Here is a 23,950-nt window from a genome sequence, read left to right as displayed (position 1 = left end):
CATGCCTCCTGCCTGCGGTACTTGCTGTATGCTTAGCGTAAATATGCTGCAATTACTTCAGAGCAAGGAAAGGCCATTTTTATTTGAGAAACGCAAATAAATCATTCAAAATCAAGGACTCGTTCCTAACGCGGCATGAGGTTAGCACATCTGCACGTAGCAGTGGCAGTATTTGAATGTTATGAATTGTCTATATAACTGAATCATAACATATTTTTTGAGGAAAATAAATCAGCACTACTTTCAAAAGTGTGTTTTGAGAAATTTTCTCAAATAAGTTTCGCCTGAGTTTTCTATCCCAAGCAACACACTTTGTCAGATAAACGTATTTCCTAACTGGTTGTATAACCGATTGGCCTCGTTACCACAACTTGTTCTACAACTTCTGTGCATTGGAAAAAGCGCACTTTTTTCTGTTGTATAACTTGCCAGAATAAGATGCAAGTTATCAGAGTAAGTTGTACAAATGTATTTGACAACACTGTGCTAGCTAACAAGAGATTCAACGGAAAAAGGGGCGTGGTTAACGGTTGTGCTGTCAAATCAAAGCGCACACTGAAAAGGAAAGATAGATTGAAAACAGTTGTCTAACCGTCACCCAACTTACATGTAAACAAATAGTTCTTATTAGAATTTCAATCAACGACGAAGCCAATAAAAATAGTGTCTCTGACTATTTTGGTACGCTTGTTTCTGCCCGATTTATTTAGAAAAAATAGAAATTGCATGAAAAAACAATCCTTTCGCGCTCTCTAACTTTGATTCTTGTGAAACCCTCTTCATGTCAAACTTTTAGATTTTCCTTTTTTGATGAACTTCGTCTTTCCCAAGATTCGATCCGATGACTTCGACGATTTGTTGTTATCTCCACGGCAGGTCCAGGCGCGCTTCCACATCTCTCCACGAGGCTTCATAGTAAACAAGCTGGCCTAAACGTCAATAAGAAGGCTGCTGTCAACTTTGTTATACAGCAGTGAGCTATACAACTTAACTCCAGAAAAGGCTGTCATTGGAAATTAAGTTATATAAGTTTGTTTTAAGTCAGTTTTTATAACTCCAATATACAACTTAGTTATAACAAACCGTTTCAACTGGCATTTCTATTACCGTACCACGGAGCAACATTGAAATCGGTGTGATTTTAATTTGTTATTTTCTATCATGAACTCCATAAGCTGACATTTTTGTAGCTTTTACCGGCAATATTTTTTCAAACTAATCGGTAACAATTAAAATTATTGCAATCTTCGATAAATAAACAATATTGAAACTCTTAATACCTCTAAATACAAATTTACACCACCTAACAACACGCAATGTCAAGTTGAATATGTTTGTTGATTATCAGTCATATAACTTATTCTCCAATAACATTTGTGTAACAAAGCGAGAAAACCTAAGGTTATTTATAGAATTATTGGCCACGCCCATTTTTCAGAAGATGCCGTCACATGACAAGTTAGATAAGCAGTGAAACAAACAGTGCAATATTATTCTTATTCAACAAACTGTTTTCGAGGAAAACATTGCAGATGACGGAACAGCATCTTGGCATATCAGCATTTTGACGTTTAATTACAGCTCATAAAAAGCGTTTTTGACTGAAATCAAGTGATAAATACCTCAAACGGAAGTGAGCAAGCAAGTTTCTATCGAAGGTGATCGAAAATAAGTTGTTTAAACAGTGTAAATCAGCAAATTGGATGGAGTTAGGAGCGAGTGCTAAACCTCCCAAATAGGTGAGAATTTTCTCCATGTTGTGTTTTAAAGTTGGAAAAGAGTGAAGTTGACTTTGTTGTGACACTTTTGTGGCACAAAACACGATAGTTACATAAGTAAGATATACAAGCAGTGAAACAAACTGTTATTTAAGTTATGTTCAGATTTTGTCTCGTATGTTTAATAAAAACAATTGTCTAACTATTACTCAACAGTCGACAAGTTATGAGTGCTACATGGGTATTTTTGGGATGCTAAAAGATTTATTCAAAAATCGTTATAAAACACAACATCAACTTAAAAACACAAAAGACAGCACAAACCGATATTCTAAGCTTCTGGATATTTTTTTTAATATTTTGGATTTTTTTTGACAGTAGCTTTACTGCTTGAAGCTGCTATTCAGATTTAAGGCTTAAATTGAATCTGTGTCATTGCAAAATCATATGCAGTGGAGTTTTACGAAATTACTTCTTATAAATGTTTGACTCATACTGAAAAAATGATCATTTTGCTACTTGTTTAATAACCCACTCAACATTTTTGAATTGATGTCAGTAAAACTTTTCAGTTTCATCAAGGTAGAATAGATTTGAGCTTCCTCCAATTAATAGAATTGAATTCGAGTGAATTCCTTTCCAATAAATTTAACTGTAAATTTCGGGTACCAATAGTTCGGAATAATCTTACGCAACCATGCGCACCCTCTTATTTTTGCTACCTCCGTATATAAACCTGGGTACGCATAGTTGCTCAAGATGATTCCGTACTGCTTATACCCACAATTAACAAATTTATTTTATGGCTGCTGAAAAGTACTTTTTAGTACTGTTATTTTTGGTGAAAAGTTGGACTTTTCATCCTTCAAGAATGACAGAATAAGCAGTTTCATAATGGAAATTCAAAAAGTACTATTTCACTCAAGTTTGTTGGCATTTTGTCATCCAAAAGATCAATTGAATAAAAAAAAGCACCGTCAACTGTTAAATCCATTTATTTGTTCATCGATTTAGTGACATTTGATGCATCAATTGATCATTTTCCGTAGGGGAAAGGGGAATAAGACTATATCTGTAAATGACTCACAGTTACCACAACTCCGACCGCTATCCCTATTCGTTTCCATTTCGTTAATGTTCCTTAGTGTTGTGATACGTGCTTGCAAATGCTAAACAATAGTTATGTTAATTGTGTATAACTTTTAAATTCTGTTCCTTCAAGGATTGACAAGGGTTAAATATGTCGGTGCCATTATCCTGTTCTAATTATATTTCCTGCTACTCCATCAACTACAAAAGTACATGTTGCGAATAGTGGTTTCACTTTTTTGTAACGTTTTTACGAGATAAAATAAGATCCGATAGGTCTCACCATTACTGGATTTGTACTGAAATTATGCTTCATTGTGTGTGTGTGTGTTTTCTTTTTTCGTGATCATGTGCTTCGTTTCATTCTATGCTTCAAATTGACTGGCGCTAACGGAATCATTTCTGAAATTTTGGTATGTGTGCAGTAGTGAGTTAGTAAAAGTGTCCTTACTTAGTAACAAAAGCAAAACAAACGAGTGACTTTTTCCTTGGGATAGGCCATGCCAGTGCGAAAAATAGCTAACTTTTGTTCATTACATCAATAACGTTACGGTATTGTTCGTTTGCTAATGATATTTTGTTGATACATTCTATTAGACCTACCACAGATGTGTAACATGTCTTTGCTTGTAACTTTTAAAACTAAAGTCTTGACTTACTAGTTGGTAAATGCTTCTAATTCAATGGAAAATTAGTTTTGCCAATGTAAATGCTAACTTCGTTCGAATTGATTAGTTTTAAAGGATAGTGCTGCTGTAAAAAGTCACATGCGTGTATAAAAGAATAAATAGGGTCTATAATAAATATTGAGCAAGAAGGGATCAAACAGACTAAAGGGTAAAAAATTGCCACAGATTGAAAAGAAAGGAGGTGCCTCAACAAATTGTCAACAGTCCGTTTTGGAAGAGTGTTAAAAGCCTCAAGAAAGTGCGATCAAGTTTTAGATAGCTTCAATATTTTCGTCATTGTCATTGTCGTCGTCCGATGCCAGTGATTCTGCTGCGTTTTCTTCAAAGTTTGAAGATTCAGAGGTTTCCATCGACGATGTTGGCTCTTTGTCCTTGCCACAATCCTTATCTCCACCCGCTGCATGCTCTGCAACTTCTACAAACGGACCACAGCAGCTGCTGCTGCTTTCCTCAGCCGGACCTCCACCGTCAGTTGCGATCGAGTCCATGACGTAATTTTCCGAATCGGATGAAGAAGAAACGGGTACTTCCTCCTTCTCGTGCTGAACCGGCGATACCGACGATTCTTTGCTCTTTGGCGGTGATGCCGAGTTTGATCTGGAAGTGGAAGCCGTTCCCGAATCGTTGACCACAATTGTCGGGGTGGGTTTCGGAGAGTCACGTGAAAATTCCCGACTGGGACCAGGTCTTTCGTTGTCATGCTGGTAATCCACCGATCGGAACGTACCATCGGTAATGCGACGAATTTCCCGTGGACGAGGAATGCCATTTGGGAGACCGCCGGCCGCTGGTCGGAAACTGTTATCTTCAAAGTTGAATGCCCAGTTGCGGAACGGATCGCTAGCTCCCGCTCGATCCTCCCTTCTAGACGATGAATGCGAAGGACTTTCCGATCGGGCGCGGTTGGTATTCGTCAGGGTGGGTCGACCTCCAGCGTAGTCCACTCGTCCGGAAGGTGAATCGACTGGAACATTTTCATACTCGTGTTCGCGCAATCGAGACAACTGTGGAGTATTTCTCAACACGCGTGGGTAACTTCCATTCATGGTTGGATATTCTCGAGCGGGTGGAATGTAATCCCCATACTCATGCGAACGCATCTCAGCTTGGCCGTCCAAGCGCATAAGCTCCTGGTGATTGGTAGCACTTCCGCATCCATCACAGTTGCGAGAAAACATGAAATTAAAATCAATAAACTTGTAATCGGGTGGTGTTTGGCCAACCCACATCGGGAGCCACTTATTCACCAGCAACCACTGCAGGGAAGGTTTGGTCACACGATTCGCCTGGAGGTCGCCGTCAGCTTGCTCAGCAGAACTGGTTTGATTTTCTTTCTTCAATTTGTTCCTGATCTTCGGTATCGTTCCGGTAATCTTTTGGGTTGCGGTGGATGAAGATGGACCGGCTGTAGTTGCCGGAGTTCCACCAACTGCTCCAGCAGCTGCATCGCCGTTACTTGCCTGAGCGGTGGCAGCATTGGCCGCATTTGGGGCACCATTTTTGCTTATGTTGTTCATCGATTGAGAATTTTCGCCACCCAAGCAACTGAAGAAACTTTTAACATTCACAGACGACGTATCTTTGCCCGTGTTTGGTTGATTGTTGTTTGATTGATTTAATCTTATGTGTCCAACGGTACCGAGATGACTGTGTCCCAACACCGCGTAATGTCCTCCCAAGCTGTAGTGGTCAATATTTCCACAAGATGAGCTCAAATGACGCTCGATGCGTCCCACACCGTGTCCAATGACATCTAGTCGACCGAACAGTCCCCGGTTCGATGGACCAGCTCCGGTTCCAAACGAGCCCGTATTCTGGTAGGCAGGTTCTTCACGAACACGTTCGTAAACATTATCATGTTTGGCAAAGTTGTTTTGATTTTGGTATCGATAGTATTGGTAGGACTCGGTATCATCGAAGCTCCGCTGACGTGGAGTTCGCATCGAGTTGGGTGCGCATCGCGGACGATTCAGGTCCAAATGGAGATTCTGGTAACGTGGAGCTGAACCGAACGATTGCTGGTTCTGGTAGTAGTTGTTACGTGGAACGGCGCCTCCTCCGCGGGGCACATCGTAGCCGGCAGTACGGTCGTAAAGTTCGTTTCGGTAGGCAAGTGGATGGTACTGTTGTTGCATCTGAAGCATGCTTGGCGGTGGTGGTGGACAAGACCCAAGCGGTTGCATGTTGTTACGGAGTCCCAGGCCCAGAGGTGGGGCCGAAGACTGGCCAGGTTGGGGAGGGTTCATCTGTTGGACGTTATGGAGAGGCTGTGGAATGATACCAGAAGGGTTTTGGGCAACTGCAGGGGCAACCGGAACGACGCCAGCATTTGCAGCGGCAGCAGCGTATTGTTCAATTGACTCGTAAATGTTTTCGTAATGAACGTTATTGTTATTATTGTTGTTGTTATTATTGTTATTGTTGCTGTTGTTATTGTTATTACCATTGTTGTTGTTGGGTTGAATATAACCGGCAGCTCCCGCTTCAGAGTTGAGTCCTTCGGCTTGACTATTTTCGTCGTCGTTGCTTTGGTTAGCTTGGCTATTATTTGCTGCACTTCCAATAATCGAACAATTTGCATATCTTGAGCTGCTTGCTGCTGTGACGGCGGAAGCGCCCTGCTGTTCGCTTCACATGGGCTTATCTATCATAGCTACTCCCGCATAGCTACGGCCAATGCTCATCGAGGCCGGAAGGAGACGCCAGCTGTTGGTTTCAGGAGTGTACACTTCAACCGACGCTAGATTTGAGCTTCCATCGTCTCCTCCGACCACAAACAACATGCCCTTGTGAGCAACCACTCCAGCATTACGTCGGCAGAATGCCATATCGGCCACTTTGTGCCACATGTTGGTCTCCGCGTTGTACGCTTCAACCGATTTTCTGACTAACGGACCATCATGCCCACCGACGGCATACAAAATATTGTCCAGCACTCCAACGCCGGCACCACTGCGACGGTCCGACATCTCGGCAATCTGAGTCCAGGTATCGGTCGCTGCATTGTACCGTTCAACAGAAGACAAGCACTGCCTTGAGGCACCATCATATCCACCAACGGCGTACAACAGTCCATTTACTACACCAACTCCCACCGAGCTACGCCTGGTCGACATTGAGGCTATCAATCTCCATTCCTGGGTACGCGGATCAAACATCTCCGCCGAGCTTAGCCCAGATGATCCATCGAATCCACCAACGGCAAAAATACAATTATTCAACACCGCGACACCAAGCGTCGACCGTCGAGCCTCCATGCTGTTACAGGTTGTCCACTGGTCCTGCACGGGATCGTAAACGTCAACCGTACGAACTCTCAGAGACCCATTGAAGCCTCCAATCGCATAAACCTTATCACCTAAAACAGCCAACCCAGCACGGCACCGTCTAGTGGGCATCTCAGCCACCTGATACCAACGCTCCTCACGCAGATCGTAACACTCGACCGAGCGAATCGCCTTCGGTGCCTGTCCTCCGATGACGAGCAGCACCTTCGGCAAACCTACCGGCTGTCGAGGAATGGTACGCGGTGTTTTGAAGGTGGATTTTTGCTCGCCCTTCAGCAAGTGATATTTGAGGGCCTCGATGATGAAATCCTTGCACTGAAGGTCACCCTTGAGCAGTTGTTCCTTCTCGACCCGCTGGACGAGATATTCCTGCGAGAGCAATGGGAGCCGGACGTGCTCCATGAGGTCCGCCAGAAATGACTGACGAGTGGCGATGTCGTACTGAAGCCAGGTGATGACGCATTCGTACACCTACGAAAAGGTACGGGGTTTGAAAATCGTGAAGATGGAATCCACAGAATATGACATACCTTCTCTTCGGAAGGAACCGACAAGCGATCACTTTTGATTAAATTAACAACTTGTTCACTTGTGAGATTCAAGAATTCGTCAAACTGAACCACCTCCCTAAAATTTAATAAGGTAGACTTGTTAAAAGGTCTAACTGGATATTTTTGGGCATTTGGAAATCAAAACACAGACGCAATACTTACGAAAAGTGTTGTTCGATATAGGTTTCAGCGTAGTTCAGCAGATCGATGCACCCGTGGATGTCGGCAAAGTCCCGAATACCCAGGCAGTTGCTCGGATCGAGCTGAGTCTGCAGATAATCACAGCAAGCATCACGCACGTCGGTCAGCTGCAGCAGGTTGGCCGCCGTCAGCAGAACCTGCACATTGTCCTCGGTAACTTCAACGACCGAAGTGTAAACGTACTCGATCAGAAGCTGCAGAGCCCGGTGGTCGACACCCTGCAGCGTAATCCGATCCTGGCGGCTTTCTTCGAAGCCCGTAAACATGGCGTAAAAGTACGGACTGCACGAGGCCAGCACCATCTTGTGGGCCGGAATCTCAATGCCATCCGCCACCAGTATCACATCGCAGAGCAGGTTTTGTCTGTCAAGTTTGGGAAGGGGAAAGTGTGTAGAACAATGGGATGTTCGTGGGAACTAATGGGAATTGTGTGCTTACTCTCGCATATTATTCATGGCGTCAAATGATCGCTGGGTGTGCACATTGTTGCGATAGGCTCCAACAGATTTGTCCTTTCCATTCGGTCTGGGCAGTTGCTTCTGGGAACTTTCATCCAGCGAGTTCTGGCTAGCGTAGCGGACCAGAATACAACTAAAATGGAGAGAAAATCGTGTAGATCGTTTGACAAACTTGAGCAATTCCCAGATAAATTCTGTTAAGAGACTACATTTCCGGGTTTTGCATACAATGGCAAATAAGCGCGAATGCGTAATGGAACAACCTTGTTTCAGTTTCGTTTTCTCAAGACCTCGCATCAGCAACGAGATCTTGCGATACATATCTCGTACCAAAACATCAACAAACGCAGTTTCCATCCATTCATCTCACTAGTACAACAGCAAAAATGTAAACATCACTAGTGAGATGATGAGCAGAATCGATTTTGGGCATCCCTCACCCTCTCAGCCAGCATAATAATCGTGCCTACCTTCCTCGCTCCATCGTCCCCTCGGCTGCCGAGTTCTGGCTACTTCCAGTGTTGCTGTTGTGGCTATGGCTTAGGTTGTTCATGATATTCAGCATACACCACCGACGACAACCAACGCGTCCAACAGCCTGCTACAACTACCCCCTAAATCTCAAGGCTCAATGCGCTTCCAGGTGCTCTGCCCCGTTCGATGTCTCGTTCACCTCGCTCACTGTCGTCGAACAATGGCGACGGCTACAGCTGAAGTGAAAAATAGCTCTGCACGAACTACGCACATGCCCTGGACAGCAAACCGGATCGCAAACAACGGCACGCACTGTGACCTACTGGCCGCGTACGGGTTCGTCACGGTAAAGTTCCATTTCGGTGGAAAATTTCACTTTTTTCACGACGCAACCAATCCCGTGGCCATATCAGACTGGCGAAAACAAAAAACAAACTTCTCACCAGCTGTCTGGCCCGATAGAAAGCACGGGGAGGGTGAGTCATGAGCAGAACCCGTGAACAGTGAATCGGTTCGGTGAAGATTCCTATAAGAATCTGTGAGAGGTGGACGTTGGGATCCCATGATTTAAAATTATTTGTTCCAAAATTAGTAAAAATTTTTTTGAATTCAAGTTCGAGCTATTTAACATTTATTGTTAAAAATGAGAAGGAAATTGAAATGTAATTTATTTTCACAAATAAATTTGCTAAAGTTGAGTTTACCTAAAAAAAAAAGTCATTTAACATTGTTTTGATAGTTGGCAAGACGGTATTGATAAACAACTAGTTCCTATACTAGTGGAGACGCACGGTTTTGGAAAATGCTGCTCATGGACACGGAGAAAAAAGAGTTCCCAAAATCGTGAACAAGCGTTCATGAAAATGGGAACCTCGAACAAAGTGTTCAAATCCCATGGTACGATTTTGAAAAACGTACCATGAAATTTGAACACTTTTTTTCGTGGTTCCAATTTTCATGAACGCTTGTTCACGATTTTAGGAACTCTTTTTTCTCCGTGGAGACGTATGATACTTTATAATAACACCAGTTCCATAATTCGATTGGACAAACGTAACATGATGTTGTTTTTAATGAGTGTCGGGACAAATACCTGATTTTGTGTGACTTTGCTAATGTTTAAACGAGAATATAATTAACTGTGGCAAACTTTTTTAGTCTTAACTACACGCTCTACAGCATTGCCTTGGCGTTCTCGATTGCGAGATTCCTACTCGAAGCTAGGTGTCCGAAGGCTTGATTGTTGAGGCAATTGCAAACCTCTTTTTACACCTAAGCTTCCCTTCCATCCCGGGATTCGAACTGACGACCGTTGGATTGTGAGTCCAACTGCCAACCAGTGACTCCACCGAGGCAGGATCCAGGGAGACGGCTCCTACACCTGAAATGAGCTAACGATCTAACTTCTAGGTTAGACCGGGGCCAACATTTACTTCCCCGTCCGACGAAAGACGTTATAAGACTTCATTGCGTTTTAATTCAAAATAAATTGGTATTAGTTTGGCAGTTATACTTCCATCTGAACTGTGAGCTGCGTATGATCGACTTTCCGCAAAACATTCTTTTTAATGAAATTGATAATAAAACTGATATACGATTACATATAATATAGTTCAGCTTAACCGATGGATGCATGATTAAACAGGCAAAACATTTAGTATTTTAGTGAATAAAATCAAGCAACAAACCTCTAAAATAAATCGTACAGAATAAAAGTTTCGACATAATTTGAAAACTAAAAAAATTGAAAACTAAAGAAAACATCCCAGAAAAATCAATTAAACAGAATTTATAACAGATTTTGAAAAAGCTTGTCAACTTACCAATTACGCATTCGAAAAAAAAAATAGAATGCTGTCCAGGACCAATTATCCGAAGGTTTGTATGGGATTTCGTATAATCGAATCATGAACAAAAACTAACTTAATCCACCTATGTGGTTGGTGCCTTCCTCACTCTTTTCCAACAATGGATGATATGTGATATGATGGGTTTGGACACAAATTTCGTCTAATTTCGTTAAGTTCCGGAATAAAAAAAAACACACATATCACTCAAGGGCTCATAAGTTGCATCATAAGTGGTCAGAACTCGAGATAGGGTTGCCAGATCTTCAATGTTTTAGACTCGGCATTTCAATTACCTCCAACGATGGGTCGGATGATAGATCCGGACATTGTTTACATACATTTAAGTGAGATCCGGCTACAAAAAAGTGCATAAATATCACTTAAGTGGTCAGAACTCGAGACAGGGTTGCCAGATTATCAATGTTTTAGGCTCGTTGGAAAGGTCTTTTGACAACCTAATCAACGATGGGTCGGATGATGGATCCGGACATTGTTTACATACATTTAAGTGAGATCCGGCTACAAAAAAAAAGTGCATAAATATCACTTAAGTGGTCAGAACTCGAGACAGGGTTGCCAGATCTTCAATATTTTAGACTTCTTGAAAAGGTCTTTCGATTACCCAACCAACGATGGGTCGGATGATGGATCCGGACATTGTTTACATACATTTAAGTGAGATCCGGCTACAAAAAAGTGCATAAATATCACTTAAGTGGTCAGAACTCTAGACAAGGTTGCCAGATCTTCAATATTTTAGACTTCTTGAAAAGGTCTTTCGATTACCCAATCAACGATGGGTCGGATGATGGATCCGGACATTGTTTACATACATTTAAGTGAGATCCGGCTACAAAAAAAGTGCATAAATATCACTTAAGTGGTCAGAACTCGAGACAGGGTTGCCAGATTATCAATGTTTTAGGCTCGTTGGAAAAGTCTTTTGACTACCTAACCAACAATGGGTCGGATGATGGATCCGGACATTGTTTACATACATTTAAGTGAGATCCAGCTACAAAAAAGTGCATAAATATCACTTAAGTGGTCAGAACTGCAGACAAGGTTGCCAGATCTTCAATATTTTAGACTTCTTGAAAAGGTCTTTCAATTACCCAACCAACGATGGGTCGGATGATGGATCCGGACATTGTTTACATACATTTAAGTGAGATCCGGCTACAAAAAAGTGCATAAATATCACTTAAGTGGTCAGAACTCGAGACAGGGTTGCCAGATTATCAGTGTTTTAAGCTCGTTGGAAAGGTCTTTTGAAAACCTAACCAACGATGGGTCGGATGATGGATCCGGACATTGTTTACATACATTTAAGTGAGATCCGGCTACAAAAAAGTGCATAAATATCACTTAAGTGGTCAGAACTCGAGACAAGGTTGCCAGATCTTCAATATTTTAGACTCCTTGAAAAGGTCAATCGATTACCCAACCAACGATGGGTCAGATGATGGATCCAGACATTGTTTACATACATTTAAGTTCGATCCGGCTACAAAAAAAGTGCATAAATATCACTTAAGTGGTCAGAACTCGAGACAGGGTTGCCAGATTATCAATGTTTTAAGCTCGTTGGAAAGGTCTATTGACTACCTAACCAACGATGGGTCGGATGATGGATCCGGACATTGTTTACATACATTTAAGTGAGATCCGGCTACAAAAAAGTGCATAAATCTCACTTATGTGGTCAGAACTCGAGACAAGGTTGCCAGATCTTCAATATTTTAGACTCCTTGGAAAGGTCAATCGATTACCCAACCAACGATGGGTCAGATGATGGATCCAGACATTGTTTACATACATTTAAGTGAGATCCGGCTACAAAAAAGTGCATAAATATCACTTAAGTGGTCAGAACTCGAGGCAGGGTTGCCAGATTATCAATGTTTTAGGCTCGTTGGAAAGGTCTTTTGACTACCTAACCAACGATGGGTCGGATGATGAATCCGGACATAGTTTACATACATTTAAGTGAGATCCGGCTACAAAAAATTACATAAATATCACTTAAGTGGTTATAACTCGAGACAGGGTTGCCAGATTTTCAATGTTTTCGACTCATTGGAAAGGTCTTTCAATTCCCTAACTAACGATTTATAGCATGATGATGTTTGGTTCAGTTTACTGCCATTTATTCAACTTCTGAAAATATGCGAAAACACATTTTTATACATAACTTTTGAACTACTTATCGAAACTTCTAACAATTCAATAGCGCCGTATGGGACCCTAAACCAAGTCGAATGCGACTGGTTTGGTCAAAATCGGTTCAGCCAGTGCTGAGAAAACTGCGTGACATTATTGGTCACATACACACACACATACACACACACATACACACACACATACACACAGACATTTGTTCAGTTTTCAATTCTGAGTCGATATGTATACATCAAGGTGGGTTTTCGAGCTTAAAATAAAAAGTTCAATTTTGGAGCAGGATTATAGCCTTACCTCAGTGAGGAAGGCAAAACAATCTTGTTATTTAATTATCTTTTCTTCAAAAAATAAATAAAATAAAATTCGAGCTTTGCGACCCGATTTTAATAAACTTTGAATAGTTGGTTGCCATTTCCTCGAAACTTCATCACCGCCACTTTGGCCGCCATCTTGGATATACAATTCTGTAACACTTTAGCGTAGTTTGAAAAAGTCATAGCACAGAGTAACCACAGAGGGAACACTGGCTTTTAATTTTTGGTTCTACTTTGTGGTACAAACATCGCAGATACTTCCAGGCCTGCTACCAGCAAACCTGATGGTGTCAAAAAGTTAAATGACATTTCAGGGGAAATATTTGAAAGGGGCGGTACGACATGGCTCTTACGGCCTTTCGTCCCATTTGAACGGGGGTAATGAAAGGATTTGTTCTATATAACCTCATTTTCGTACTGTTAAATTCAATGTGGGTTATCTAAGCATGTTGAAAAATGACAAAGGATCTGTTTTGGAAAAAAGATTTCACGAGCATTTCGTCAACTTCTTCATTGTACATGGCATGCGAAATGAAATTAATTAACAGGTGTTAAACTGTTAATCTAAAATGAAAGTGATAATTTTCTTGTTTTACTTTTTGGGAAATATACTCAAACCGATTCATAAAGTTTTCAAATTGGAATACCCTTACATAAAATGACCCTGACATTTCCTAAGCATTACATAATTATCAAACTCCTTCCAGCTATCATGCGTTGATGCAATGTTCCATTCCATTTCAAGACATTAAGAAACATTTAATCTCAATGAGCGGTTTTGTCTCATTCCACGTTCTTATGCATCATCCAACGACCGATTCTTGACCTACCCGAAGTTTTGCTTCCATTGCTTTACATTCCTCTTCAGAAAAAAGGCTGATAACAAATTTCGGCTAATCCGGCCTTAATTAGAAACTCTCGTACTGTTGCTTGGGCGTAGATTCCGACAAGTGGCTGCCAATTTAGAGCACTCGGAGGTCAACGACACTTGTGCGGCTTCTGTCGGCAAATTGGTCACACGTGGTTCGGTGGTTGTGTACACCCCAAGGGGTATTTACCTGCGTGTGTCATCGATACCACCCAGACTTGCAGCAGCTAGAGTTCCAAACCACCACGGTGAGAGACGATACCTGGTATAGTCTTTGCTGGGGATTCCTTGGCGGCAGTCGCTGGATGGTGTCAGTTTCGCACATAATTAACAAATCTAATTTCACAGTGCGTGTTTCTGACCGATTTTTCGGTGCGTTCTGGAGTCGTGTCATGCCTTTTTTTTTCTTTTTGTTCGTGTTTACTGAATCGAACAGCTACATGTATGGATTCGAGTGTTCAAGGAACTTAATACCTGTTCAGTGGGTTTGTACACTGCCTAACATGCCGAACAGTTTGTTTCCAGGGAAAGGAACTAAAGCTTGACTGACTGCTTTTCGTTGAAGAACGAAGCGTTTGAAGAAGGTATTATGTGGAAAAGTAGAGTGATAGAGCTAGTGTGTTGCTAACATAATGTAGACATATACTTTTACACTTCCGTTTTACTTTGAATTTTTTAAGACGATTATGAGGACTTTTCATAAACTGTCTAGTAAAATGTTGATGTTTGGTTACGTCTGCAACGTAAACCCATGAGGCTTAGCTTTTCATGTCGTTGATGTTTAGCTAACGCGTTCACATGTAAAGTAAAAATGCATATACAACATCCTAAAAGTGCAAACTGCCAGAGTAGTATTGAAACTTGTGTTAGCGCGCAACATCAAAACAACATCCGTTGAAAAATAGAAACCGCAAGACATTTGACATTTATAGATTTATTGCTTTGATAATTTGAACAGCCGCCCTTTGCTGATATTAATATTCAGCAAACTAATTTTATTACAGGAAGAAGCTGTAACGTAGATTACAACGGTTTTTTTCTAACCAAACTTCCTTTTTTTCACTGTAGAAAAACCATAAAATATGACGAAATACCACCCAGTTCAACGTAATCTCTTCGGCTCCATTGAGAACTCCGTCGCAATTAAACGATGAAGGTTATTATCGGCTCCGAGTTATTTTGACTAATGCCGATTTGTTTGGTTTGGTAAAACTGTAACTGGGGCGAGTTGAATGAACGTGATTTAATCAGTTCGCAACGGGTGGTCACTCAAAGTTGGTTGGTGACAAACTTATTACTTTGAATCGTTTTAATAAATTTAAATTTTTCAATCGCTCTGTTTGTAGACGAAACCCTAAGGAAAAGTGCCATCATTTGCTACAGAGTGTAATGTTATTCCGATGTTTTGCACAACAGCAGTAAATAATCTTCGCAGTAGATTTACCTCCCGAGATTGCAAGCTAGACGTTTTTGGAAGAAATAACAACATTAAGTGACTAACTGAGTGGCAACACTGGAATCACGTTGATTTGCACTGCCGTTGATTCATGGTAAAAACTAGGCAAATTTGTCTGAATCTTTGTGAGGCAGAAACAGCACAGATTAGCAATGTCCGGTCAACTGGAGTGAACTGAGAGGAACATAACAGTCTACTAGAAAATTTGAACTGATTAGTACCTTTTTTGTGTTCGTTGATATGAGCGTGATCTTTGCAAAGACCCCAAACAGGCGTATTTTTAGCAAATCAAAGTGGGGAATTGTCTCAAGGATGTTGTTGTTTTGGTATACGTGGTGAAGTATTTCGCGACGTTACAAAATTCCTTTTGAAAAATTCTGGAAGATTCTACAAAAAGATTGACGAAAAATGCATAAGAGAATGTTTGTTTTGAAATTTATAAATGATAAAAAAATAACCAAAAATAATTTGTGGTACTAATTTTTTAATGTATTAATAATGTATAATAAGATAAAATTGAAGAAGAAATATATATAACGATTTCAAACAAAACCTTTGAAAAAATTCAGTAAGATTAATGATATTTTGCGTAATAATAATTATTTTGAAAGAAATCTTTTTTCAGTTCTTCCAAAAAAAGCAAAAATAAATTAAAAGTTCACTTCACAGCTTTCATAGTGATATCATGACTATGGAGTTTACCTCATAGACTGGAGGTAAAGGGGTTTGATATCCTCTATATCTGCTTACTTAAAACAAAGAATTCTTATCATGGTTTCATTATCTTGTTGCTAACAACATTCTCCTTAAAGTGCCATCTAAATTAATAATTACATTTATTAAAATGAATTCACTCTCGATCATTTCTAGTTGACCTGTAGAAAAAGCTAATTGAGTCATAGATGGCAAAGCGCGTAAATTCCACACAAGAAACAATTAGCTAGGATCATAAATACACCATTCACCCATATAACCCCTACCGAGTCAGTCATTCACGTAGTAACGCCAAAAGATAGCCCAGCGATTCGGTAGCCACGTACCGTTCTTATCGCCATCGCCAAGAAGGGGCTCGTGCGATCTGTCGGCCAACCATCAACACGCATAGCTTATAGCAAAGACCGACAGTCCTAGGACAGCCACACTGTGTAATTTGAGCCTCATTATGTTAGCTGATAGTCTGGCCTGCGTCGTCTGTTTGGAGCTGATCTTTGATGTTGCGGTAATCGAGTTTTTTTGTATGGTTGAGGCGTGTAGTTCAATTTCTAGAATTGTCCGCGCCAGTACATCGAAAGACACTGAACGGGAAGCACGGTTCGTCAGTAGGGAAGCAAAAAATTCCGAATCCTCAAAGGAACTGTACAGTCGGTTTTACCACCCTATACTGCTGCCTCCTTTCCGAATCCGTATCAACGTATCAAGTAACGAAACACAAATTATAAAAACAACCCGAAGCCACACGAAATCCGTTAGTACTGTTTGGACATCGCGAGTGAAAACATCTCCCAAGTTCAACCAAATTTGACTTGGCTCAACACCAACAGTAGCACACGAGGGTGTCGTCGATAAACCACGTGCCATACAGAGTTCAAGGACGCGTGCGCAATGTCCACCGTGGGAACGCAGATTCCGGGCAGCGTTGAGGTTCGTCCTGTTGACACTGATCCTCAGCCAAACACGAGCTTTCTACAGCTCGCGATGACGGCTTTGCGCCTCACAACAAGCGCAGCGGCAGCAGCAAACGTAACCAAGAATTCCAGCATCAGCGATCGGAACAACAACACCGTGCGACACAGGAAGCAATACACGCTGGATGAGGTGTCCTATCACGATACGTTCGGGGACTGCTGGATAGTGCTGTACGATAGGGTTTACGATATTTCCAACTTTCTACAAGTGGTAAGTAATGCGGAACATGTGCACCGGGGTGATTCTTGTTTTCAAACGTGAAGTCTTCAAGTAATCTCGAAGCGTCTGAAAATAGGCCAAAGTTCAGGCCGCAACAGTGCCGTCAGAGGTGGCCGTTTCACAGGTCCAGAAATAAATTTGCTGGGGGTTGCAAATACTGCTATCTGGAAGTAAACATGGACTCAGATGAAGGCTCTTTATGGCCTGTTATTTAACAAAATACTTAAATAACGTGAAGCTTAGGCTGAATCAAGCAACGTGAATTTTATTTTTACGTCTTAACGTTTGACTTCAAGGTTAAAATAAATAAAATACCTGCAGGATCAAGATCAAAAATGTTCCAATTGGGCTCAAATTTGGCGTAGGCCGAAGCAAGGTTGTCCAAAAAATAACATTTCCGGAACCACTAAAAAAAAGTACAAAAATACTCAAATCAAACCATCCACATTGACGACCCCCGGGTCTTTTGTGGTCTCTATTGCAAGTTTCTGCTCGAACCTAGGAGTCCGAAGGCTTGAATGGGGAGAGCACCCAAACCTCTTTTTACTCCAAGGAACCTTCTACACCAGTGTTTGAACTGACGACCTTTGGATTGCGAGTCCAACCGCCGCCAGTGATTCCACCGGAGTAGGCTTGGTTTGGTGTGTTGTTTGTACTTATGGCATGGAGACAACTCCTACACCTGGAATGACTTAACGGCCTAACAACCAAGGCCGGGACCGACATTTTACTTCCTCATCCGATAGAAGGTTGCAGCAGATGGGAATCGAACCCAGAATCATCTGCTTACAAAGCGGACAGCGTAACCATTCGGCCACGCACTGTCACAAAAATACTAAGATATTTTAAAAACATTAGCTAAACACACTTGCAAATCAAATAAAAGTTTGTTTGCTGATTTCAAGGTTTCAAAGCTAAATATTTGTCTATGATTTATCAGAACGTTTAACGTAACGTATCCAATTTTTTTTGTAAAAATATCCATTAACAGGATTCTGAGACATCTTTTTTGAAAAATGAAATTATTGGAATTCGGTACATTAATTGAACATAAAGCAACATGCGTCTCAACTTGAGATTCTCAAGCAAAATGTAGGGGAACTCATTTCGGTGGAGACGCATGGCACTTTAAAGGGTTACATAAATGTAGAGAATCTCAAAACTTCATATTTCCAAATATGTATTAAATCCACTCAAAAGATGATTTTCAATTACTCCTGAAAGTTCCATGAAGATATTTCATGATTATAATATGTAATTTTGCAATGCGCAACTCAACATCGAGTTGATTTACTAGGGATGCCACGATATCTCGAGATTGGATGGACTAAATTGGCTGAAATTTAGGTTGAATACTCACAAGACATATTCGGTGTGGGTGACGGAGCCCGATTTATAATTTCGTTTTTCAAAATATGAATATGGAAAACAGAAACATATTTTTATCTTTTTTCAAAAAAACTTTTAAAAATCTCATTTGCCATTCACACGGGATCGGTTTAACGTTACGTCCGGCAATGATACAACCAAATGTCTTCAAATTTAATTTGTTAATGATTGAAAATAGGTATTTGAATGCCCTGATTAGAAATTTTAAAAAAAAACTTCGAGTTACAGGTCTAATTATTTTGGCCAAGCTATTGTGTTTCATGTTTTTGTGGATCCTGCGAATCTTGAATATTCGTGTATAAAAGAGACAAACTAAACTATTTCAAAACTAAAAAAAAGCAAAGCAATCCACTTTAACGGCCCCCGGGTCTTTTGTGGGCTCTGTTGCAAGTTTCTGCTCATTTCTAGGCGTCCGAAGGTTATGTGTGGTGAGTCACCCAAAACCTCTTTTACGCAAATGGACCGACGTTTTACTTCCCCATCCGATAGAAGGCCAGGAGGATAAGGCGGGAATCGAACCCGCGCCCCACAGCAACTTAGGGATCGGTAGCCAAAGCCGCTAACCACCTCGCCACGAGGCCCTCCGAAACTAATGAAAACTTAAAATTTAAAGCGTAATTATTGAGTCATTGAATAAACCGGCTGATATAAAATTAAAAAAGAAACATTTCCAAAGGACTTATTTAACTTTTGAACTTTTTGAACATCCTCGTTAATAATTAATTGATTCTTAGAGATACACGGAGAAAAAACCGTTCTGGAATTCGTGAACAAATGTGCATGTAATCGCGTACTTTCGCTGTTCATGAAATCGTGAACTTGTTCATGATATCATGGAGAAAAAAACACGATACCGTGCTTATTGTTCGTGAAATAGCGAACTCAATCTTATGTCTGAAAAAGCTTTCCTGCTTCATGGTTTGTGACGCCACCTACATGTGAACTGTTTTTCGCCTAGGGAGCTTTCTAACACTTACACAAGTTCAACACAGTCTTTTGTTCGTGTGTGGAGTGGAACGAGATTTGACGTGCTCAAACAAGTTTTCGAAAATCAATCCACATAAAAGCCAAAACTGAAAACTTTCTGATTTTTTTTTTTTGTTTAATTAGAATTATTTTATTTTTGTTTTTTAATGCTATATCCAAATTGCTTGAAGTTAATTCATCGCAAAATGACGACTTTTAATTTTTCACCTGAAAATCATAAAAAAATCAAAAAAAGATTCACTGGCAAACAGTATCATTTTAAAGAAACAGAGCGTTCTGTTATTACGTAACGTATTTGGGGGGAAGAGGGGCTGGGTTGGAGGCCGTGTTAAGCTCCACTCAAAGTTTTTAAAAATTATATGGAAAATTTGTATGGAAATAATAAAGTAATAATAAAGTAAGCAGGATACAAACACTGCATTTCAAAATTACTGTACAAACAAACATTACAAATTTCATTCCCTCCTTCAAAAAAAAATTAAACTGACATTTTCAATGAAATTTTTTTTTAAATTTACTGTAAACTATTCAAAATTCATTGTACACTCAAACCCCGATGGTTTGACACCAACTGTTGTCAAACGAACGGGGTCACTTTTCAGTTTGGCATTCTTTTACACGAAGTTTACACACACCAAACGTTTGTTTTCAGTGACAGTTCGTCACTATTTAATTTGACTTTGACCAACCAACGGGTACAAACAAAAAGTATAAAAAGTTTAGAAAAAACTTATTTTCATAAATTCATTGATATTTGGTAGCATAACTGTAATTACGTATATAACATTATGTGATATGTTCAGCTCTTTTCAAGGGGACCATAGTTGATCCATCTTAGAATGTTGTCTTGTTATTTTTAACTTCCTTTCCATTAGACATGGTTTTAATCTGTTTTTTTTTTACAGTGGTACAAGATAAATTAACAAAGGGCTTTAGGCTTTAGGAGCCTATAAAAAACGGAATCGACGTAACACCTTATAATAATAAAATCCACCATTCTAGCAGGATTCTGTCAGAATCAGCTCTGCTAAAATACTTCGTGATTTGGTGCGACGGGTGTCTTAAAGCCCTATGTTAATTTGTATATACAAACACAATTAAAACCATTTCTGATTACTTTTTTCATTTTAATGAAAAACATAAATTGACAAGACAACATTTTTCGATTGATCAACTATGGTCCCTAGAACGAGCTGTCAAGTAAACCTTTTCTGTCAAGAAGGGTCGCGAAGTTAATTTTTGAAAATCGATTTAAAAATCCATTTAAAACCATTTGCGGTCTTACAAAGGGTAATTTTACGCAAAAAATAAGCTTTTTCATTGTGCACAATAATATCAAAAATTTAAGGTTAATTTTATGACCCAATTAGGACATATTCTCCGTATAAACATGGGCCCTTTTACATTGTTTAGCTTGAATATTATTTTGTTATATCAGCAATCTAATCTCAACTGTAAGGACCCCATTCTTTACTTTTAAAATGGTTTATTCATATATAAAAACAAGCCTTACCCGACAAACTTCGTTCTGCCTTTTTTTTTCGTTTGATGACGTTTTTAACTTTTTTGCTTATTCAGCCTCCTGTGATCAAAATTTGATTTTACGTAACATTTTCCATACAATCTGCAGATTTTCCGGAATCGGTTCCAGAGTGGCCAAAGTTGTAACTTTTTGGCGTAAGAACCTTCCTTGGACTTATACGAATCCAACGCAACAAAAAGCACCTCGATCCGACGTTCCGTGTTGAATTGATTCGCGTTCGAACAAAACCGTCGAATTTTTTTATATATATCTGGATTTTTTTTGAAAAGATCCTATAAACCAAATTTTAATTTTTTGCTTTTTGGGTGTTTTTGAATACCCCAATAAAACAACAAATTACAAATTACAAACTCAAGGCGGTTCTAGAAACACCCAAAAAGCAAAAATTGAAAATTTGGTTTATTGGACCTTTTCAAAAAAAAAAAAAAACTCCAGATGTAGATAACTTTAAAATATTTCGAAATGTCAATTTTAAAAATAATTTACTTTTAAATAAAAAGTACGTTGCGTAATTTTTGAATGATCTTCTGTTTTTGCGTTACGTTTTCACTGCGCGTCCCCTGAAAAGCTCAGTGGCCGTCGCCATCTTAAACCAGCCAAACAAGTCTAGACAAGCAGCCACTCGCGATTTTTCTGTCTGATTTTCCGGCTAAAATGAACCGTTTTAGAAGAATAATTCACTGCCGGTCTCCGGAACTCCGGTTTAAATTACGGATTCCGATGTTTGGTAAGTATTTTTTATCAATATTTTGGCATATTTATACTAATAAGTTTTTTGTTTGTTGCAGTTGAAAATCGATCCCAAATTTTTGCTTGTGCTAGCTGCAGTTCACTCGTTTCATCCGTGACACCTGTTCTCGAGAGTTTGGATGGACGACCTGAAATCGAACGAATTGAAGCATCTGGCAGTGAGCGGATCCCTGTCCTGTCTCCGGTAATGCATACGGGAGAGGAACGGGAGCGTTCCGGAACATTCAAGAACCAACCTGATGGGATTGGACGAGAGCTTGTGACTTATTGATAATTGAAGAAGAAACTGGTTATGCTGTTGTAGTAGTGAAAATGACTTGTTAATTAGCTATTGAAAATAAATGAACAGTTATTTTTGGTTTTTCTTTTCGAATCAAAACCAAACATTAAATCCTTGTTTTCAATACCCAACACCAGATGTCAGGACAAAAGCTTTCATTTGCGCCCGAGCGCGACGTTCAGATGGCGCTGTAACCATATCGTAAAGCAAGCTCAAAGCTCGTCGATACAGAGTATTTCGAAAGCTTAGGATCGTGAACAAACGTTCACGATTTGCAATTAGTTCATGGAAAGTGTTCATGGTACGTTTTCGTACCATGGAGTATCACACTGTTCCCGATTTCGTGGTGCATTGTTCACGAATTTCGGAACGGTTTTTTCTCCGTGTAGCTAGTAATTTCTATCTAATTTGCCAGTTTTAAACTTAGGCATTTTTTTAACAATGTATATACCGAAGCCTTTGTAGGATAGCATAATGGATTCTGGTGGACTTTTATGTTGAAAATGTTGCCCAATTTGATTTTAAGCTTAAGAATCTGAAATAAACTTTTTTATATATATAAATGCAAATTAAAACGATCGTATTAAACTACCCGAGATGATTTTTTTATTTCTGATTTGATTTTTACAGAAATAATATTTAGAATGTAGAGCAGATACAATTGTTTTTATAATTCTAATTCGCAATGGTTACGAGTTTGAATTTTGGTAAAATTTGTTTACGTACATTTTATATTATAAAAAATATCTTCTGACAGGATTCTAGAGATGATGTTTTAAAATTTTATTTCATATTTTTAACTGGCAAAAACGACAAAAAACTGCAAAAATGACAAAAAAAGGGAAAACTTGAAAACCTTAACTTTTTTGATCTTTTATACTCTACCACTAGCACCCCGGAGGCCATGACGTTCTTATGGAGCACGCCGGTCGCGACGCCACAATCGCCTTCACAGGACATTCGCAGGCCGCCATCGCATCGCTGCAGCTGTACGAAATTGGAGAGCTGCCCCCGCATGAGTGCATCTACCGCTGCATCGGAAAGTTGAGCGCTACAATTATGCCTGACTAATGAGTGGCCAATAAGTATAAAACTCTTTACTGACTGATAACTATAATGTGCTGAACTGGCTTCAGAGGATTTCAAATGAGTTATATAACATAGGACCAGTTGTTATCTCTAGAAAAACCGTTTTTGGTCATAGGTTTTTTGTTTGTTTTGTTTGCATTATTATGAGAAGACACGTTAGAATAAATCTTGATATTTATTCTGCAATCAGTTTCGTTGGTAAATAAAGCTTTTAATATGCGGTTATGTTGTGCGTCCAGGCACTGAGACACTACAGTTTACAACAGTATTTACTGAAAATATCAAGATACACTACATTGTACCCACATAAGAAATAATTTAAATATCATCGGACTACATGTTATGTTAAGAAATAAAATATTTTATATCAAAACGGCTGTACACTTTTTTTGAAGAAACTCCTTGCATTAATCGTATATTTATTACACATTTATCCAAATTGTATGAAGTGTCAGGAGAATTTGCTTCTAACCGGCTCTGTGGTTTTATGTTAATAGGATTTTTTCAAGTGGAGTTAATATTTTTATATGAACTCTTGGCGTGATTACAACTCGCATTTTTGGAATGCTGGTCCCGTCTGCCATTATGGAGGACGATTTCATATGGACAAGATTGTGGAATGACAGACTCAAGTCGTCTGCATTATCGATCGAAGTCTATACAATTTCGCAAGAAATCGTTAAACAGAGAAAAGTATTCAATTCAATTTGTTTTTATTGTACTATTCGTTTAAAAATAGACTTATACGAAAAAGCGATGAACCACCCTTAATCTTCATATAAACCTTGAAGAAAAATGAAATACGCAACCCCATATTATGCGAAAACTTGTAATTAGAAAACCTTATCAATTTATTGTTCAGCAGCCATAA

The 23,950-nt window shown here is 39.6% G+C and overlaps 2 protein-coding genes and 1 long non-coding RNA gene across 4 annotated transcripts; 2 read left to right on the top strand and 1 right to left on the bottom strand.

The window, feature by feature from the left end:
* Positions 1–2,695: 2,695 nt before the first annotated feature.
* On the bottom strand, positions 2,696–8,910 carry LOC6033119 (ring canal kelch homolog). 2 transcript variants are annotated; one of them, XM_038252828.1, is made up of 5 exons: positions 8,464–8,910; positions 7,974–8,126; positions 7,497–7,898; positions 7,314–7,410; positions 2,696–7,254 (listed from the first exon to the last, which is right to left on the bottom strand). In XM_038252828.1, exons 1-5 carry the CDS (start codon positions 8,556–8,558, stop codon positions 3,748–3,750), a joined length of 4,254 nt encoding a protein of 1,417 aa, XP_038108756.1. In that variant the 5' UTR covers positions 8,559–8,910; the 3' UTR covers positions 2,696–3,747. The 2 variants fall into 2 exon arrangements, with proteins under 2 accessions (XP_038108756.1, XP_038108757.1); XM_038252829.1 differs by having other exon boundaries at positions 6,127–7,254.
* Positions 8,911–16,366: 7,456 nt separating this feature from the next.
* Positions 16,367–23,452, top strand: LOC6033118 (cytochrome B5-like protein). The gene is made up of 2 exons (XM_001843561.2): positions 16,367–17,032; positions 22,882–23,452. Exons 1-2 carry the CDS (start codon positions 16,739–16,741, stop codon positions 23,059–23,061), a joined length of 474 nt encoding a protein of 157 aa, XP_001843613.2. The 5' UTR covers positions 16,367–16,738; the 3' UTR covers positions 23,062–23,452.
* On the top strand, positions 21,526–22,101 carry LOC119767863. The gene is made up of 2 exons (XR_005277752.1): positions 21,526–21,687; positions 21,749–22,101. It is a non-coding gene; the product is annotated as an uncharacterized LOC119767863 (long non-coding RNA).
* Positions 23,453–23,950: the final 498 nt, after the last annotated feature.

Source organism: Culex quinquefasciatus, chromosome 2 (assembly GCF_015732765.1).
Source record: "Culex quinquefasciatus strain JHB chromosome 2, VPISU_Cqui_1.0_pri_paternal, whole genome shotgun sequence".
Lineage (NCBI taxonomy): Eukaryota > Metazoa > Arthropoda > Insecta > Diptera > Culicidae > Culex > Culex quinquefasciatus.
The sequence above is the reverse complement of the archived record's forward strand: the minus strand, read 5'-3'. Positions and strand labels throughout refer to the sequence as shown.

What these genes read in the sequence shown, in the direction of transcription:
- LOC6033119 (XM_038252829.1), bottom strand. Translation starts at nt 8,558, where the DNA reads ATGCTGAATATCATGAACAACCTAAGCCATAGCCACAACAGCAACACT. An exon ending in GGGACGATGGAGCGAGGAAG is followed by an intron (nt 8,127 to 8,463) that starts GTAGGCACGATT and finishes TCTCCATTTTAG; the next exon opens with TTGTATTCTGGTCCGCTACG. An exon ending in TATATCGAACAACACTTTTC is followed by an intron (nt 7,411 to 7,496) that starts GTAAGTATTGCG and finishes ATTAAATTTTAG; the next exon opens with GGAGGTGGTTCAGTTTGACG.
- LOC6033118 (XM_001843561.2), top strand. Translation starts at nt 16,739, where the DNA reads ATGTCCACCGTGGGAACGCAGATTCCGGGCAGCGTTGAGGTTCGTCCT. An exon ending in TTTCCAACTTTCTACAAGTG is followed by an intron (nt 17,033 to 22,881) that starts GTAAGTAATGCG and finishes CTCTACCACTAG; the next exon opens with CACCCCGGAGGCCATGACGT.